The 19,288-nt window shown below is 39.8% G+C and overlaps 5 protein-coding genes across 8 annotated transcripts; 3 read left to right on the top strand and 2 right to left on the bottom strand.

The window, feature by feature from the left end:
• The first annotated feature begins 6,265 nt into the window (after nt 1-6,265).
• LOC131665038 (ragulator complex protein LAMTOR4 homolog) lies at nt 6,266-6,956 on the top strand. Of its 2 annotated transcripts, XM_058936633.1 has the most exons (3): nt 6,268-6,333; nt 6,403-6,483; nt 6,562-6,956. In XM_058936633.1, the coding sequence occupies exons 2-3, from the start codon at nt 6,412-6,414 to the stop codon at nt 6,799-6,801; spliced, it is 312 nt and encodes a 103-aa protein (XP_058792616.1). In that variant the 5' UTR covers nt 6,268-6,333; nt 6,403-6,411; the 3' UTR covers nt 6,802-6,956. The 2 variants fall into 2 exon arrangements, with proteins under 2 accessions (XP_058792615.1, XP_058792616.1); XM_058936632.1 differs by having other exon boundaries at nt 6,266-6,483; nt 6,562-6,953.
• Nucleotides 6,957-7,029: 73 nt separating this feature from the next.
• LOC131665037 (coiled-coil domain-containing protein 130 homolog) lies at nt 7,030-8,514 on the bottom strand. The gene is made up of 5 exons (XM_058936631.1): nt 8,335-8,514; nt 7,889-8,204; nt 7,553-7,813; nt 7,352-7,487; nt 7,030-7,274 (listed from the first exon to the last, which is right to left on the bottom strand). The coding sequence occupies exons 2-5, from the start codon at nt 8,198-8,200 to the stop codon at nt 7,036-7,038; spliced, it is 948 nt and encodes a 315-aa protein (XP_058792614.1). The 5' UTR covers nt 8,201-8,204; nt 8,335-8,514; the 3' UTR covers nt 7,030-7,035.
• Nucleotides 8,515-8,624: 110 nt separating this feature from the next.
• Nucleotides 8,625-9,743, top strand: LOC131665139 (RPII140-upstream gene protein). The gene is made up of 4 exons (XM_058936796.1): nt 8,625-8,847; nt 8,923-9,177; nt 9,255-9,503; nt 9,564-9,743. The coding sequence occupies exons 1-4, from the start codon at nt 8,675-8,677 to the stop codon at nt 9,661-9,663; spliced, it is 777 nt and encodes a 258-aa protein (XP_058792779.1). The 5' UTR covers nt 8,625-8,674; the 3' UTR covers nt 9,664-9,743.
• Nucleotides 9,744-9,818: 75 nt separating this feature from the next.
• On the bottom strand, nt 9,819-15,327 carry LOC131665137 (twinfilin). Of its 3 annotated transcripts, XR_009302000.1 has the most exons (6): nt 15,078-15,322; nt 14,886-14,963; nt 14,011-14,670; nt 13,827-13,945; nt 13,509-13,577; nt 13,230-13,367 (listed from the first exon to the last, which is right to left on the bottom strand). XR_009302000.1 is itself a non-coding variant. In XM_058936795.1 (5 exons), the coding sequence occupies exons 1-5, from the start codon at nt 15,100-15,102 to the stop codon at nt 10,336-10,338; spliced, it is 1,044 nt and encodes a 347-aa protein (XP_058792778.1). In that variant the 5' UTR covers nt 15,103-15,253; the 3' UTR covers nt 9,819-10,335. The 3 variants fall into 3 exon arrangements, 2 of the variants coding, with proteins under 2 accessions (XP_058792778.1, XP_058792777.1); XM_058936795.1 differs by lacking the exons at nt 13,230-13,367; nt 13,509-13,577 and adding an exon at nt 9,819-10,497 and having other exon boundaries at nt 15,078-15,253; XM_058936794.1 differs by lacking the exon at nt 13,509-13,577 and having other exon boundaries at nt 10,512-13,367; nt 15,078-15,327.
• Nucleotides 15,328-15,838: 511 nt separating this feature from the next.
• Nucleotides 15,839-18,897, top strand: LOC131665136 (glycine--tRNA ligase). The gene is made up of 5 exons (XM_058936793.1): nt 15,839-16,198; nt 16,415-17,583; nt 17,666-18,177; nt 18,265-18,452; nt 18,529-18,897. Exons 1-5 carry the CDS (start codon nt 15,941-15,943, stop codon nt 18,640-18,642), a joined length of 2,241 nt encoding a protein of 746 aa, XP_058792776.1. The 5' UTR covers nt 15,839-15,940; the 3' UTR covers nt 18,643-18,897.
• Nucleotides 18,898-19,288: the final 391 nt, after the last annotated feature.

Below are 19,288 nucleotides of genomic sequence, written 5' to 3'. Positions count from 1 at the left end.
GCCGCCGCCACACCTGCCTTATCGGCCAACGTGTGCCGTGGTACAAGGTTAATTGGATATTTTACGTAAATTCAGCGCTCTTGCTTTCTCGCGATGCTTCGGCGACCCGGCTGCGTCCCGATCTGTCGAATTAGCGCCGTCGCACCTGGCGTGCGCGTTGATAACCGAGCCGACGACTGAGAGCTTTCGCAGAATCCATGGCGATCGAAAGGGAATCCGCCGCGGCGAGAAGCGAGGCAGCGGACACGCGTACGCCGAGCGCGCAATATGCTTTCTCCGCGGGAGAGGTGAACCGTCCACGCTTTCCTTCGGGTCACCGACGAGGCGCGTTTTCTCGCCGAGCCTACTCTCTCGAAGCGCCGCTTGGAGCGGGCAAAGACCGATTGCAATTTTCCGAAAACGAGCACTCTCTCTCTCTCTCTCTCTCTCTCTCTCTCTCTGCCCGTACTGTGCGCCGCCGCGAGCTGCAGCTGCGACTGGCCTGGAGAAACGCGGACCAGTGCTCGACGTAAGCCGCGCCACGACCGATTCATCGACCAGCCAGTTATTGAATACAACGCCGATTTCGCTTCGCGATGCGCGCGCACGAAGACGCGAACGAAGAACAAACAAGCGAGAGAAGGAAAGAGAAAAAGGATAGTCTAAGCGCGGATTGCGAGTGCACGCGTTACGCAAGGGAAAATGCGATATTCCCGACGATATTCCCGCGTTGCGCGTCGACCGCGATCGAGCATCAATCACTCGCGCATGACCATTGCGCAAGACGCGGGCAATCTGTATGCGGACGCGGCGCGCGTGGGCGCGCGACCGGGCGCCGGGCGCACGTCGCGCCGCGTCCGAGCGAGGCTTCCTCGAGGCTTCTCCCGCGGCGGCGCCGGTGCGCGCGGCTGCTCTGCCTCTGCCATTGACCCTAGGCGCACTTTCGCCGGGTACCGCTCGACGCGGAGCGCACCCGCGGCTCCTCTTCCCGTTTCCTCTCGTCGCCGCGACACTGCGCCAGCCGTGTGATTATCGCAGCGCCGAGGCACCGACCGAACGGGGCGCCACCGATTTTACTTTCAGGCGCGCGCTTCAACGGAGGAAGCGCACCGTCGATTCAGGTCACCCGGTCAACGAAGCTTCGAGCGCGCGCTGTTCTCGCGTCGAAACAGGAGTTTTCTTCGCTCGGTCGTCCCTCCACGAGGAGACCCAGACTCGCGCGTGTGGCGCTCGGAATCAAATGAATTAGGCGGTCGTAGACGGCTCGCGCGTGATTCCATCTCTCGAAAAAGAGAAACTATATGCGCGCCGGACTTCTTCCTTTTTTTCATCTTCGAGCAGGCATTAGAATACAATCGGGCACAGGCGTACGCCCGTGGAGAGAGGATCAAGAAGACGCGCGTTCATCAGCGCTGAATTTCCATAACCGGACGTAACAGCGCTCGTCCATTGTGGGCATATAGCGCGATTCGATTCGCACACTGACCGAATTCGGTGAAAGTCGCATTAGCATTTTGTACGTTGGCCAGATCGGGGCATCCAATTGACCACTTTTACCAGTTATCGATCTCCTCTCCCGCGTTTCTAAATCTTCGAAAAACAAAGTCTCGCGGCTGGCGTACGCGCGCGCGCGCGTCTGCTCTCACATCGCCGCGCGGAGGATGCGCCGGCTTTACGTAAGCTATGTCTCTCCTCCGATCGAACTGCTCTTCCGGAATGCGGAAAATGCTCTCTCCGTGTATCGACAATTACGCTCGGGGAAGCGTTCGCGCGCACCGCCTGTCGCCCGAGGGTTTCGCAAGCACGGCTGGCGTTCAACGAGTACGCCGGCGAGCGCCGCTCGTCGATTCCGACGTGACGCCGGACGCGGCGATTCCGAGGCTGCCCGAAGTCGTCAAAGTCGCCACGAGCGACAACCCGCGAAACGGGCATCGGTCGATTGCCCGGCGTTGCCGAGGCAGGGGCTCGCGGTCGTCGCGGCGGCTCCACCGCGAGCGGACCGCGGTCGACGAGGGAAGGAGTAGCCGGCCGACTCGACTCGTTGACGGAGTCGTTAGACGACGCGAGGCATAACGAGGATGTTGCGAAGCCGTTCACGCCGGCAATGTCGAAACTGGAGCATCGCGCCGAGGATGCGCGCGCGAGCTTTCACCCCGAGCGAGCAGAATCTAGCGGCGCTGCCCGTCCGATTGGCTTCCCGTTCGGTTTTGCCGCGGAACACCGCAGTCGAAAGTGCGCCTCGCGGAGCCAAGCAATAGAGTTACAAAAGTCGCGAATCCGAAGATATATCGCGCGCGCACAGGTTCCCAGGGGATATCTCGCTCGCGGATCTTTACGATTCGCCGGCGCAAAGGGTTCGCCGCCGTTTGAGTTCTCCTTGCCTTCGGCCGGGCCAGGCCGCACGAGTGCGGTCCATTGCGCGGCCAGCGGGCCTTCGGTCGGGAGGCGGGCGCGCGCAGCAACGAGCTTCGATGGCGGCAGACGGGTTGACCAACGGCCGGGTCGCCGCGAGCGCCAGCTGGCGAAGCGCGCGGAGAGAAATTATGAGAATTGCACGCATTGTGTTGGCCCGTTCGCGACGTAACCGCGCTGTTGCGGCGCGCAACAGCGCCGAGATCCGCGGATAACATTCATGCTCCCGAAACTCGGCTCGCCCTAATCATTGTTTACACGCGCTGACGCTCGGGAAAGCGCGGCGCCGATCGCCGCCCGAACGAGCCCGCGCGCCGCGGCAGATGCGCAGGCGAGCAGTTGCGCTCGCGCGACCATCAGCGGTCTCATTTATGCAACGCGGCTTACGTAAGGCTCGGCTCGACGCGGAACGCGAAGCTCGCGGAGGAGGCGTCGGCGAGTCCGATGCGCGCCCCGCTGACGAAGCGGCGCTCGGTCCGCTGGCCCCGCGATTCGGCGAGCGCTTGCGACACGGGTGGATCGTCAAGCCCTGCGGCTCGCGATAATCCCCGGGCAAAAGTGCGCCCCGAGCGCCTTCGATTATTCGGCGCGGCCGTGGGTTAAGTGCCCGGCAAATTGTGCGAAATTGTCGTGGCGAAACCGGCATGGCCGATATGTGCGCCTTGCGCAACGCGCGTCCCGCAATTCGGCCAAGAAACAATGCCGAGCAACCTCGCGCGGCTCGCAATCGAAATGGAAGAGGAGGAGGGGGGCTCACCGGGCCACGCATAACGGATCCACGTCTCTCTCTCTCTCTCTCTCTCTCTCTCTCTCTCTCTCTCTCGTAATGAATATTTTAGCAGTTTTCGAAGATTGCCCGTAGATCAGCGCTCAACGCGGAAGAAATCGCGACTCGGCATTTCACCGCGATCATAAGGAAAAAGAAACGTGCGAAATCTAATGCTCGTCCGACTCGAAATTGATGCAAATTGGTCCGGTCAGAACCGGTTCGTCCTTCCGAATGCTCGGATAAACGTCCGAGTGCGTGGTCCGTTCGCGCAGTTTTAGGCTGACGTGCGCGTAAAGTGCCCGCGGGGCCTCGCGTGAAAGCGGCAACGCACTCACCGCGAAGGCGCACCGTGCGCGAGGAAAACGAAAGGCGCGCACGTACGCGAAAATGATGGGCACTCGGCGCCGGATAATAGCCGCGGAACGAGAGGACGATCGAACCGGCTGCGTTCGTTCCGCCAAGATCCTCTCGAAACCGCGAGACTCTTGGCGAGTTGAATCCGAGACTCCGCCGGGGACTGAAGCTGCTTCTAATCGGGAAGAAGCGAACGCGGCCCGAACGAGGATGGCCGAGCGCGCGGGCCTCGTCCGGTCGGCGCGGCCGAGCGACAACGCGGCAAGCTCGCGCGTCGGTAGCTGCCGTGCGGCACGCAAGCAGCGAGGACGAGATATATCGTGGGAAGAGCGGCGCTGCGCCACGAGGCTCTCGGTGAAAGTTCACGGCGCGCTAAATCTTGACGCGGGTCGCTGGATATTTCGATGCGATCTCTATCGCCAGGATCCCCTCTGCTTTAAAAACGTCCGCGCGCTCCGCGGATATAACGCGCGCGTACGCCCGCAGCAGTGCCGAACTGCCGCTCCTTCGCTCGCACGTCGTGTCTGCGCTATTTTTATCGCGAGAAATCCGGATCTCGCTCGCACGCGGATACTTTCTGCTGGGATGAGTTTGGCTCCGCGATTTGTCTAGCCGCGCAAGAACACTCGTAAAGAATATCTGAATGCGAAACAACGAAGCAACGCGCTCCTGCGGAATGGGTTTATCGATGCACGAAATCAGAAATATCTTGCGAGAAAAGCACATTTCTAATAGAACCTTGGAGCCACGCGGTATTTCTCGTTCTTCCAAGTGCCGCAAGTGAACTGATAGCCGTGACCACGAACGTATCTGCAACTGATTCTGTGCATAACGTGCCGCCGAGTGTAAAGCGTTTCATCCGAGGCTGCCAACCGACACCGTGTCTCCGAAACATCGCGATTTCAGCGGGACACCATCCAACGTCGTACTGTTGTGCCCTAGACAACACCGGGCTGTCGCTGCACGAGCTCGTCGCTCGTCGTAGATCATAGTCCGCTTTGACACCAAGCGATCGTCCACGTCGGCTTGGGATACCCATAGCAAGACGCCAAGTTCGACGCCGCCACTTGGATATCTGCAACGTCCGACAGGGCCATGACTCTGAACGTTTGTTCGTCATGTAGTACAGCGACGCTCTGTACGTATCGCGATTGTCAATGCCGCGGATCATCGGTAGATTTCCACTGCAATAAGTTAGCGCCGGCTCGATGCGCATGTCGCTGCTTGAAGTCGACGTAAATCGAATCGCAGGAGTGTCTACGCCAAACCTGACACCACCTGTCAACACCGTCATTACCGTCAACTTGCAAACGCCTTTGTAAAAGTTGTAGTCCGAAAAGACCAAGTGACCGTCCGTCGGCAGCTCTTTTCAAATCGATCAGAATGAATTTCACCAGCCGATCGCCGTTGTTCAGTTCTTCGTGCACTGTCACAACAGAGCACTGTAATGCGCAGCTCTGCTGAGCGCATCTCATTGCCAAGTCGTTGGCGCTTGACTCGGAAACGAATCTCGTACTGCGCTGAACGTTTGTTTCCGACTGGCACTCTTATCTAAAAGTCGAAACGAACGCTGGCAAAGGTCATACCCTGGTCGAAGCCCATATTTCGGGCGCGATAAAAAAGCGTTCGTTCGACGGTTTTGGCATCGCGAAAGGCTCGTTTTTAATGCTGGAGAACACAGGCGCGGACGCTCTGCTACTCCCGAATGAAATTACCGATGAACGCACATTGAACGCACAAATGAAACTGATGTTCGCTATATTAACGAAGCATGCAATGTTCTAGATATATTTCTTTTCTCCCGGCATATTTCGTCGATCAGTTTGCCGATTTTACTCTGTAAGACGACTAAGATGAAAGAAAGTTTGGCATAAAATGCTTTACCGCAATGACCGAAAGCTCAATTTCATTCTTTGGCGCTGCAATTGGGCGAGACATTGCTATAAGCAAGGCAAGGCGCTGTCCGCTTACTTCCTCAGCAGTGATTTATACTACAACCATTAGTGCCCTTGCCACTAATTGTTTTTCGTTTTACATACTAAGCACGTCATAATCGAAGTGATTTTCACGAAAGCGCTCCCTTAGAATATCACCGATCCGTAACAAATGTTATAACCGACCGCAAATATAATTATCAATGGTTAACTTGTCTTATTCAACTCTCAATAATGATTCAGTTAAATGAAACAAACAAGTCCAGGAATATATCACTCTAGCATTATATACTTTTATTCCCTATAGTATGATTTATCATATCTTGCATTGTCCTTACACTCTTATCCAATAACTTCAACCATGACGAATGGATATAGGATTGACAAATCAAAATTATCAACCAATCAAGATTATTAATGCATTTGATAATCTCATCCGATTCTATATCACGTCTAGATTTGTATTGACAACTCATCTATTTGAGGGATATTTTAATTAGATGAACTACGTATTATATGACGGAAAGGAAATACTGTAATATTTGGAAATTCAGAGCGTTGACGTTGAATTCTTTGATAGATTCACACCTTATAAATAGTCTCATCGTAATTACCGCTTTTGTAATTACTCTTGTTTTCAAGTTAATGCTTTTTCTTTTTTGTAATAGTCAATTTAAACGTTGAATAGCCGTTTAATTTTTTAAGAATCGAAATCTCGCGCCAAAAAATGGCGGACCAATAAATCTAAAATGGCGACAAAACAATTTATAGATCAGTTCTATTCACTTAGTCGCCACCTTTTGGCTAATTTTTAAATTAGAGTTTGTAAATACAAAAAGAGAAGTCATTGACAGTGATAAGATAACCTCTTAAGTTCCATTAATTGTTATTTTTTTATTAATTTAACATAATTATTAACTTGTATTGAATAAAAATAAAAAATAATCCAACAAGTTTCAGAAAATGCTTTCAATGGAAAGATTTCCAGATCAAATTGGATACCTCGTATTAACAGAAGATGGAGCAGTATTGACTGTATGTAACTAACAGATCATTTTTCACTATGACAAAGAATACGGAATATTATTAAATATAATTTTAATCGTTTTACAGTCAGGTGGTGAACTTGAAAATGATGAAAGAATGGCAAATATCATTATGAATCTAGTTTCTTTAACTGACAAAATTGATTCAAAAGCTTTCTCATCAAATGAAGGTTTTGAGAACATTTCAATTGTTTATGATGATCACTGCTACATTATTTGCTTATCAAACAAAAAAATTCATGTGATCAAAAAGAAGTTGTTGCCTACTTCAAATTCAGCTACAAATCAATCATTGATTGATATTTAGTAACTATAAGAAGAAATCAAATAATTGTGATATTGACTTAAATTTTGCTTACATAATTAGAATAAACAAGATATTATAAATTTGTTTGTTTACGTGGTAAATATTTTGTAACTAGTTTTAAGCATATTAAATAAAAGTAATGTTTTAATATTGATCAATTAATAAAAGTGTTCAATCGTTAAGAATTCTTTTATTTACATATATACAAAATACGATCAAAGGGCTCAATCACTATCAATCACTTTCTGAGCTTGTGTTATCATAGTGAACTAAAGCAGAGCTGGTTTTAGTTTCGCTTTTAATTCCAACACTAGAACTCGGCATTAAAGTAACATTTTCAGAAGTGGAAGGTAAGGATAGTGTGTTTGATTTAATTTTTACATTTCCTATTGCTGCCAATTGATTTTTTGATTTATTTCTTGATTCAGCAACAGCTACAAGTCGTTTTAAAGGCAATGATTTTATTTTTGGTTCTGAAAAAATTGTACCAAGTTAGTCTAACAGCTTAGTATTGTACTATAGAGATAAAATAAATTCTAAATAATATTACGTTGTTTATTTTGCGCTAATAGCTTTGCCAATCGAATATCATCTTCATGCTCATTAACTAAGTCAATATTTATTCCTTTTTTTTTTAGAAATGCTTGATCTATTGCAGCTTTATTTTGTAACTCCTTTTTCTTGGCCTAAATTAGAAAAGTCTATTATTTTCTAATCTGAAAATGAGGTTGTTAATCATTATTTAATTTACCCTAAATATTGATCTGAGAGCACAATTAGAACTATAATCATCTTTCCATAAAACCTCATTCAAAGCCATAGTATTATCCAATGCATTTGATCTTGTTTTAGCAACCTTTTTGTCTTCTAAATTATGTTCTAATTTGTACATAGCATCATCGTATAATCTTCTGGAAACTTCTTTTGTTTCTGGAACAACTTGCTCGTTCTCTGTAGGATCCCAACGATTTTCTTGACGACGAGCTCCACTTATAACTTCATAATTTAAATTCTGTAATTAAAAAGCAACGTATTTTGATTCAAGTTTACAATTAGAAGAAACTAATTACTAAAAGTGAAAACAAACCCCTGGATCAGTCTTTATTTCAAAGTGATTGTCGCATAGATGGCATTTCATTCTAAACTGGTAAACAGGAGTACTATAATACATGCCAACTTTCTTCTTTTCTGCATTATATCTCACTCCCATTCCGATATGATTACCACATCCATCACACCAAATATTAAATGGCATTTCAAATCTGATAATTAAGATACCCATATGGAGTTTTCGAGCTCTTTCTCTTAAAGCATGTGTTCCTTGGAATTTATTGATTCCCCCAAATTTGGGATCATAATCAGGGGGATAATACAGATTTTGACCTTTGCGTTCTCCCATTTTGCTGTAAATAATTTGTTCAATAGAAATTATATTATTGTTGAAATTTCCATAAAAATAAGCACGTAGAAATATGTTGATATTTAATAGCTAAAATTTGTTAATAGGTTATAATATGAACAATAGTTACTTACGCTTTTACGAGACGGGTCTTGACTCACGTAAGCTTTAACCACTCAAACAAGTTGAATTTTCTCAAAATATCCGTAAATAAATTTGATTAAAAAAAAATCACGTTACAATTGCAGACCATGGAATGAATTAATTGTGCTTGTTGATAATCATGACTGATCTGACAACAGGCGTCTCACTGAGGCGTCTGCATGTCGACTGTTCTACTGTTCAATTCAATGGTAAATAATGCACAATTACCGATAGAGTCAATCAGCTGATTGAACATTGAAGTGTGGATGCCAGGCGCTAACATGCTTTGAGCCTAGCAGAAATCAGAATACTTTCGAATTTTTAACAAACATGTTCAAATTCGTAAAATATAAACGCTTATATGCTATTACTCCATTCATCGATGGAATTTTCGATAATGAAAATGATAGAATCAAAGGTGATAGGGTAGATCAAGTTTATAGCTCAAAGGAGGCAGATAATATTAGTGGATGGCAAAGGTTAAAGAATCTTTTTAAAAAGCAGTGAGTATTTTTATTTTTTCAATAAAATATTTTATGTGAAATATTTATAAAATTAAGATAGTGAACATTTTTTAGTGATGACGATATTGTGCATCCAGTAGTTACAGATACAATACAAACCGCAATGGGGGGTTTCATTTTCGGAGGCGTATATGGAGCTTTGATTCATTCAAGAGCCGCATTTATAAAATTTATAGAGACAAACGAAGCCACTCAATTTCGTAACCACTTGGATGCCAAGCGTAAATTGTCCGATGCGATGTTTGCAAGTTATTTGAAAGGATTTGGTCAATGGGGTATCAAAATTGGTTTTTTTGTTACAACATTCACGTACGTTTATATTTGTTACTTAGCTATTTTAAATAACTAGTATGTGCAATATCTTATCTGTAATTAGTTTTTTACAGATTTGTACAACAAACCCTTTCAGTATACCAAAATAAATATGCTTTCTGGCATTACTCAGTTGGTGGTGCAACTGCAGGGTCATTATATAAATTTCAACTGGGTCCTAAAGGAATGGTATCAGGAGCAATTTTTGGTGGTCTTTTTGGAACATTGTATGGATCTATCAAAGTTATCTTATTAAAATTGACAAATATAAGCGAAGAAGATCTACTGGAGTATAAACAAAATTTAGTAGATATGAAGCATGAGTAAGTATTTATTATCATATTATTCTGTAAATGCTTCTATAATATTTTTACTTTTTAAAGCTTTGATTGGAAATGGATAAAATCAAGGGATACCAAGCAAATAGAAAAAGAACTTGAACAAGCTATGATGAATCCAAAAGGACACATAGATTCATCATAATACCATTTATATCCTCTGTTTATAAGTTATCTGTAAATAAAAATGTAATTAGTTTTGAACAAGATTTTGTTTCATATCTTACTCTCCTTGTTTCTTCAAGTAGGTAAATTACAATAATAATTTACTTTTTTATTAACATTTATTTTTATTCGCCATTGCAGTTTATCCATTTACTCAATAAATACTATTACATTTAATGTGATATACAGATTGCTTGTTTAGAAATTTTATTTTATACATATAATTTTAAAAAACACATAATACAATTTCCCTTGTAATGTCATACGTTTTGGTCTGATTATATTCATTGTCTTCATGTGTATATATGTAATGATTGATGTATAAACTAGCATTAAAGCAAATTTAACTAAATTATAATTCCATCATGATCAATAATATAATCTTATTATACAATTGAATCATATCACCTTTATAAAATAGGCCTGACTTTTATCAAACAACGTACATATTATTTAAAATACAATTTGTGATTCTCTTTAAATTCATTCAAATATGATTATAAAATAAAAATTCCACTCAGTGTATTCTGAAGTAGAATAACACAGCAAAATATCATATGTTGTAATTAAACTAATCAGTAATCGAACAGCCTTAAGCCTTGATTATTGTGAAGCAATGTTTTTTTGTTTTCTACACATGATAGTCTTGATTTCACTCTGAAGATTCAGTTTCCTGGACTTTCGTTATGCGTTTACCACCCCTATTAGGTGGCCCTTTAGGTTTTGCAAACTTTGGTCTGTGCAAGTTTACTTTGGGATGTAATTCATCTTGAAGATAGGCCTCTGTTAGTTCCTTCCCATCATCTATTTCAAGCTAAATAAAATAAAAGAAAAAGTAAAAATATGGATTATTGTTTACTGGTTATTTAGTATTTGTTTTAAAAACGTATAATTTTTTTGTAAGATTGACTTCAGGCCTATTTTGTAAGTTACTATATGAGATTATTTTAACTTCTAACTTAGAAATTTCTCAACTTATCTTCTAGAGTCAGTATAGAAAAAAGAGATGAAAATTATGATGGAGTTGAACAATGAAAATAATTTCAAGACAAGTAGACATTTATATGGCATATAATTTTATTGTACTTTTGATACTGAGTGTACCATTGGCAAGACATACAACGATATTCACACGCCTTTACACATGCTGTAGTCATAGTATATAGCTACGTGAAATTCTGCTGACACTTTCATTAATCAATAACAGTTATTAAATAAACAAGTAAAAATATCCGTTACATAATAGGCCTGGAGCAAGTGTGTAGCCACTAAAAATTTTAATTATCCAGCCCCAGGCAAGCTCATGTGTGAACGACTTACACATTCATGAGTTTTGCTGCGAATAATTGTTTGCAAAAGTCATATTTCTAAAAACCATAGTGATTGTGCGTTATAGACGTAGACGCTTGAAAATTATTCCTATTAATATAAAGAAAGATTTATTACTCAAAGCTCAGAATCACGTAAAACGTCATTACAATTAATAAAGATCACATTAAAACGGAAGCTTTTTAAATTCACATTCGATAATTGGCGGTTTTTAGAGTATTCCACTTGCTTCAAACTTTCAACTATCAAAGCGTGATCTTTTTCTACTCGTCCTTGCTTCTATTATTTTCTATTTTGGAATGTAACATTTTTCAAGTTTGAGGAAAAAGTTGAGATAACTTGGATTGAAATAATAAAAGTTTGAAGTAGTTGGAAAATTTGCAAAATCAGTCTTGAGAAAATACAATTTTTCTTTGACACATATACAAATATAATACTAGCACTGGCTTTTGATATATTATATTTTCGACGTAACGCTTGAAGCATCGACAACAGTAGCGCTCACGATGAAAAAAATTTGGAAGAGTATATCCGAAGACTTAGTTCTTTTTGGAATTATTTTTCAGATCAATAAGTTTCCGCTTATTTATCCATTCAAAAAATATAACTTAAATTTATACACATTTTAATTATCTTTCTCAATCAATTTATATTGGTCATTTGAGAAAATGATGTGTCGAAAAATATTCATAAAATGTTTCTTTCCGGCATAGAATTTCTGTATAATCTAGAATAATTTCTTTTAACATTATTATATACAGAATTTAGGCAAGTGCTGTTAATTATAATTGAAGTTTTCACATAAAATCCTAGTCTTTTTTCTTTATTTTCTTTCATCACATAAGTCGTAAATCCATCCATTATTAAGTTTATTATCAAGTTAATTTTCATTAACGAAAAATTATTCTACAATCTCAAGGTATATTTTATCGAAAAATCTCGTGGGATCACTGGTTCATGAAAGCATTACAATTTGATCTCGCACAATACGAGTAATTTAAAAACCTAAAAATATGTATTCCATGCTTCAATGAATACTGCTATTTTTAATGTTCCAAGCAAATTCCAACATATATCAGCCCTTGACATCAGACTCGATTTAAGCTTTTGTTTGGCGAAATTATGAAAAAACTGCATAATGCACACGTAACTTATAAATATATCACTTGTTTCAAGACTAGGAACTAATTATACAGGCAGTGCACTGGTCTTTAAATTTATCGTTCAAAGATATCGCATTATTTTGTTTTGGCCATTTGTAAGATTTTTGTGCAACTGCAAAAAGCAAATGTGATGAAGGGTTTTTTATGAAAAAGAGAAATATTTTGTTATGCTGTTAGTAGGGTTATAATAAATAAATGACAGACAAGACTAAAATGACAATAACCTACCATTAAACAACTTATGCAAAAGACTTAAGCTCGAGATATGAGTCAGATATTTCAAATGAAACTTGCTTATCTCGTAACAACAAAGTGAAACAGACTGCTATTTTTATTATTTTTAAGCAAAAAATATAGGATCTCAGTGTAATATCACGGTATTATTATTAAGAATTTTTCAAAATTCAACACTAAACAAATCTGCGATAAATTGGCTTAACTTTTTATAATATGTCTGCACGAAAACTCTAAAAAATGAAAAAGACTAAGAATGAATGTATGGCATCTCGTTACGCGTTGTCTTAAAAATAAAATCTTTTTAGTCATCATCTCTTTGTGCTCTCAGTCCAGCTATCTCTTTCTTTTTTTTTATCCTTCCTTGAGCAAAAATATCTCTACGATTATTAATATATACTTCTGCATATATCATTCGGCGTTCTTTGAAACGACATATCCCAGATTTTGAATAGACCGTTTGTAATTTAGAAAAATACATTGCCATAATAGATCTCTATTTCGTTATTACTTTAAATTACGTATTGTAATACGTATCACTTTCCTAAGTTTCGAGAATTTTTAAAACTCCAGAAAAATACGATATCTATTAGTTGCCATTAAATATATCCAAGATAGATTCGCGCAATATCACAATCGATCCAACTACTACTGGACGATTTCCTGCACTCGAAAAATACATCGATATAATTGCTTAGATTAGAGAATCTAAGCAGTTAAATCTCTGCTCAGATCAACAAGAGATGCTATTATATATCGGCACAAAAATATCATAGGCCTGTTAACTTATAACACAGGATCGCTTCGGCTTGGATTTCTTTTGGATAATTGAGTTTGACGGAGGAGCGCAAGGCGTCGACGGAGTGGCCGGAGTCGCCGGCGTCGACGTGCCCGTACCCTTTTTCACTGGCGGCTCTTCCAACATCTCCGCCAATTCTTCACCGCTCGTCACTTCAAACTGCCATCAACAACCCCATTTCGTAAAAGAAAATTTTAGAATTTGTTTTTTTTTGTCATTCTTATCTTATCTTATCAGTTCTATTAGTAAGCTCCACTCTTAAACGAAAATTCATTTAATTTTACATCGAAGTATACATACGCTTGGCTTTTGAGGGCTAACAGTTGTTGAACACACAATGAGCTTTGAAAAGAACACTCATCTGAAAATCTTGAAAAACGATTTTTGTTTTGCGTTATTCTTATCGTTTGGCCAAGACAGTGAATCAGTTCTATATAGATTATTCACAGGGATTACTTTTAGGACTTTTTTACTTGTTAATCATGTACGTTATATCGTTCTTATTATCAAACAGAAATTATTTTCAAGATTCCCACGTTTGAGTCCCATTATCCATGCAATTATTCAGCCACCACATCAAAGCAAACAGATTTTAGTAATAAATTTTACAGTACTCACCTTTTTCACAATTTCTACTTCCAGAGATTGGATAAGCTCAAGTAGAGGTGCCTTGCATGATGAGTATAACATCCTCTCTTTAATACTACAGCTATACCCAGGCATACTGTATATAAAAACTGAAAACAAGTTTCAATGGCAATATAGTAATAATAAATCAAAAATAAAAATTTTCAACTGTTACCTATAGCTTCCATATAGTCTCCTTCATGAGTATGTTTAAAATTGTATAAATGATATCTAGCTGAGTCAGAAGGTATTTTTGTTGGTAATTTATCCAAAGAAACTTCACCAGCTGTAACAAGATGAATTTTTTCTTCTTCTAAATCAATTTTCAATTGTACATATTCATGAACACCCTGTCCTAAATCAGTTATTGCTTGTTTAGCTTCATCTGTCACGGGAAATGCAACTCCACTTAGCGTTTGGTGTCTTGTTTCAATATTGTAGTCTGTATGTACAGTTGTTTTCTTCATTTCAGCGAGTTCTTCTTCGGCAGTAGTCAATGGTGCAGGAGCAGCATCATTTCTTTTGTGTTTGTGATACCCTTCCAAGGTAACATCTTCTGCAACAGTTCCATGTAGCTCCTCCTTGATCGATGCTGTCCCAAATTCTTGTTTTAATGTTGCTTTTGTCGAGGCATACAACATTTTTTGCCTCACTGGAGCAGTGTCTGGAGACCAGGAGATCAAAAGCCAATCATACCCTGAGTCTGCTGATTTAGTATCTAGACGATAAAGTAGATATGCCGGCTGATTTTCTTCTATCAGTGGCTTTATCATTTTGTCGTAATCATTCTGCCATTTTCCCACAGGTTTAGAGGAAGCAGATGGAGCCAGTTCCTCTGTAAGTTAAAATGAAAATAAGTATTATACTATACAACAAGTTCATCGTCTTTGCCAGGAATATTAATAGAACCCTATTCAAAAAATATGATTCAAAAAATTATTACAAAATCACTCCAGCATTCATTCACAATATCTTGCAATTCAGTTTCATTTGGAGTCAAGTGAATCATTGATAAAAGAAACGTAACAAAGCGTGCCAAAAAATACTCACCATTTTCAATAGAAACTTTCAGTACGCGAATCTTTCCATCCCTACACTTGGCGAAAATCTTCTTGAGCGCTTCGTTGGCTAGAATCAACATAGAACATCCGATGTCAAAGCGAATCTCAAAAGAACGCGAATGTTATTTCCGCATTGACGGAAAAACAATTTACTCGTAATGAAAAAAAACTTTGTACTTGCCTTTAATTCCAGTCTGGTGTGACATTTTCTCCCGATTATCTGGTCTGTTGCTAAGTAACTATAAACTGAGTAACTTTGTGCTCCGTTATTATCGTTTAGTCGTTTTTTTCCGTCAGACGTCGACACGGTCCAGCCCAGCCAGCCAACGAGGGCAACGAGACCGAACTGAATACGTGCATACAGGATAAAAGAGAAAGAGAGAGGGGAGAAACAGCGCCACTAACCGCCAAGCTTGTTTGGCTTCTGGAATTTTGTGATGCTGCTCCCCAATCAAATCCACGATAAGTTGCAACGTCAGCATTTTGTAAAAATAACTAAATTGTTTTTCCTACATACGACCTTCTATCTTGACAAATACGTTTACAAATTGGATTCGGATTTCTCTTAGAAATCAAGATCTCTATTGCTTCTAAGAAAATAGTTTTTTTCAAAATAAACATGACGTTTTAATCTGTTTGCTTTATATAATTTGAATAGCAGTAATTACTTATTTTATCATTCTAAAAATTAAATTATTTTTTGTAAAGCGAATGCAGCCAGTGATGACAATCCGATGGGGCAAAGAAAAGGGAACTTTTTCCAAACACGACGTTTTTAGATCGGTTTTTCATTAATGAATGCAGCTGAATACTTCCTTACCGACCTTACCTAACGAGCATATGACATCACTACCGAACCCTGTCAAATACATGCCCCCGGCAAGAACAATAAAATTTTTCAAATTCCAATTTAACTACACATTACAAGTAGTGACTCTTCTGCTAGCGTGTATTGTATACAATCTACGACGAGTAGTGAAAGTTTGATCCTATTCATGCGAAAGGTGAATAATCGCAATATTAGAAAGTAAATCGCCGTCGCGAATGCGAATGCTCGTAAATTCCAGCTGGCGCCTCGGGCGCTCATTTGTGTGCGTCGCTGCACAACAGCAGACGCTGCTCGCTGTCGTAGCCTCACCGATCGTGAGGTTAAAAAGTAACGCCGCTGTCGTTGAAACCGCTCCGCTGATTTGGGGCAGCAAGAAGAAACATCGCAAGGTCAAGCTCAATTTCACCCCGGATATGACTGATCCCAAAATTGAAAGTGAACTCGCCCCGTTGAGGGCTAATGTCAAAGAGCAGGTTAGCACGTGCCATATGGAATTGCTACATCGTTCTTTCTAAATGTTCCATGTGCTTGCATGATTCAACCTTTGCTATTATGACTTAAAGCTGCAAATTTATTTTCTTTTATTATTTCAATGCCATATTATCAAATGTATTTATATTTTAGTGATTTTATTAAAATTTCTTCAATTTTAATAGAAATATGGTTACATTCATATTGAGTTATTTTAGGGTGATTTAGTTAGAAAACTCAAAGCTGATGATGCTCCAGAAATTGACATTAAGAAAGCAGTGGCAGAATTGAAACAGCGCAAAAAGCTATTGGAAGATAAAGAACTGTCGCTTATTCCTGATTCAGCAACCTTTGACAGAGCCAGAATGGAAGATCTACTAAAGCGTAGATTTTTCTATGACCAATCTTTTGCTATCTATGGAGGAATTACAGGACAGTATGATTTTGGCCCGATGGGTTGTGCTTTCAAAGCCAATCTTTTAAATGCCTGGAGAAACTTTTTTGTCCTTGAAGAGCAAATGCTAGAAGTAGATTGTTCTATTTTAACTCCAGAACCAGTACTTAAAGCTTCTGGCCATGTTGAACGGTTTGCTGATTTGATGGTTAAAGATCTTAAAAATGGAGAGTGCTTTAGACTTGATCATTTGATCAAAGCTCACATGGAAAAATTGTGCTCTGACAAAAAAACTTCTGAAGAAACCAAGAAAGAATGCCAAGACATTGTAATAAGACTAGATGGTATGAATAAAGAAGAAATGGGAAATGTATTGAAAAAGTATAACATCAAATCTCCAATAAGTGGCAATGACTTAACAGAACCTATTGAATTTAATCTCATGTTTGGTACCCAGATTGGACCAACTGGTTTGATTAAAGGATTCTTGAGGCCAGAAACTGCTCAAGGCATTTTTGTAAATTTTAAGCGATTGTTGGAATTCAATCAAGATAAATTGCCATTTGCTGCTGCTCAGATTGGTAACTCTTTCAGGAATGAAATTTCTCCAAGATCTGGCTTGATCAGGGTGAGAGAGTTTACCATGGCAGAGATTGAGCATTTTTGTGATCCTAATGACAAAAATCACTCTAAATTTGAATCAGTGAAGAATACAGTTTTGCTTCTCTATTCAGCTTGCAACCAAATGGATGGAAAAAGTGCTGAGGTACTTTCCATTGGTAAAGCTGTTGGCAGTGGTTTAGTGGCTAATGAAACTTTAGGATACTTCATGGCTAGAATTCAGCAATTTTTAATTAAAGTTGGTGTGGATCCTCAAAAGTTGAGATTTAGACAACATATGGGAAATGAAATGGCTCATTATGCTTGTGACTGTTGGGATGCTGAACTATTGACTTCTTATGGTTGGGTGGAATGTGTTGGATGTGCTGACAGGTAAAGTATTTTGTATATAGAAAATGATCTTTTGAATGAAATGGAGAATATCAAAATTTTACCATTTGATTATTAATTTCAGATCAGCTTATGATTTGACTCAACATACTAAAGCCACAGGTGTCAAATTAGTTGCTGAGAAAAAATTAGCTCAGCCAAAAACCATCAATGTTTGTGAAGCAGCGCCTAATAGAGGTGTCATTGGAAAAACATTCCGTAAGGAAGCCAAGGCCATTTTAGATGCACTAGCTGCTTTGGAAGAAAATGACATTGATGCTATGGAAAAATATTTCAATGACAAAGGAGAATATGAATTACAAACATCTGAGGCATCTTTTAAAATCACTAAAGACATGGTAGCAATTAAGAAATATCAAAAGACTGTTCATGTTGAAGAATTTGTTCCCTCGGTTATTGAACCATCATTTGGTATAGGTAGAATTATGTACTCAGTTTTTGAACATAATTTCAAAATGAGGGATGGAGATGAACAAAGAAGATACTTTAGTTTGCCACCAATTGTAGCACCTTTGAAATGCTCTGTATTACCTCTCAGTGGAAATGTTGAATTTGTTCCATTTGTCAAAAAGTTATGTAAGTATACTACAACATGAAATCCTTGGTAGTTGATATTTTTATATCTTAATATATATTATATCTGACATTTGTTCAATGTTTTAGCCCAAGAACTAACCAGACATGACGTATCGCACAAAGTTGATGATTCTTCCGGTAGTATAGGCCGTCGATATGCAAGAACTGATGAAATTGCAATACCCTTTGGCATTACAATTGACTTTGACACTTTGAAGAAACCACACAGTGCTACACTACGAGAAAGAGATAGCATGAGTCAAGTTAGGATAAACGTGAGTAAATGTTCAAGCGTAAATATATTACGTAGAGATATAGATTATGTAAATTGATTATTATCGGTATTTTTAGATCAACGAATTGCCGGAAATCGTAAGGAATTTATCATTAGGAAAAATAAGCTGGTCTGAAGTTGAACAAAAATACCCAAAGTTTGAGCAGCAAGAATCAACAGAAGCTCAATAAAATATTGTACAGTTGTCTAAAGAAGTATTTGGGGCATTGTGTAAGCACTGTTCACAGATTAAAAATTAGAACTACTAAGGTATTAACAATTGATAGAAGACATCAAATATTAAATTTTGATGAAAAGAAATTTGCATTTTTATAAATATTTCACAAATTATTTGTATGTGCGCTTGTCCATTGAAAGCATTTATCTTTAAATAATTTATACTTTTCTAAAGTATGTACAGCATTAATTTAAATAATTTATACCGAATTGTACAACTACAAAATGTTTTTCTCTCATATTTATCACTTTATACCTATCCTCCAATCCTCATCAACTCATATATCATTCAGTTAATCACCTGAAAATTATACCAGTCCATACAATATCCTATTTTGTCCATATTTTGAATATCTCCATTGTTGCCATTCAACTTATGCTCGACAATTATGACTTAGAAGATTATTGGTAATCTGAATAATGAAGTCATTACTATCATTTGCAATTCATTTGCAAATAGTTGCAACCAAGTAAAGCTGCTTAATTTGGTAAAATGCAGTAATGACAAACAAATTTGAAAATGAAACGTATTGCGCAAGTGTAGATCTTCGGAAATAAGTTTCTGATTGGCTAGACCGTTCATTTAACTGGCGCGATTGA

Source organism: Phymastichus coffea, unplaced genomic scaffold (genome assembly GCF_024137745.1).
Source record: "Phymastichus coffea isolate CEN01 unplaced genomic scaffold, Cenicafe_Pcof_1.1 PCOF00047, whole genome shotgun sequence".
In the NCBI taxonomy this organism is placed as follows: domain Eukaryota; kingdom Metazoa; phylum Arthropoda; class Insecta; order Hymenoptera; family Eulophidae; genus Phymastichus; species Phymastichus coffea.
This window is presented reverse-complemented; position numbering and strand designations above follow the sequence as displayed.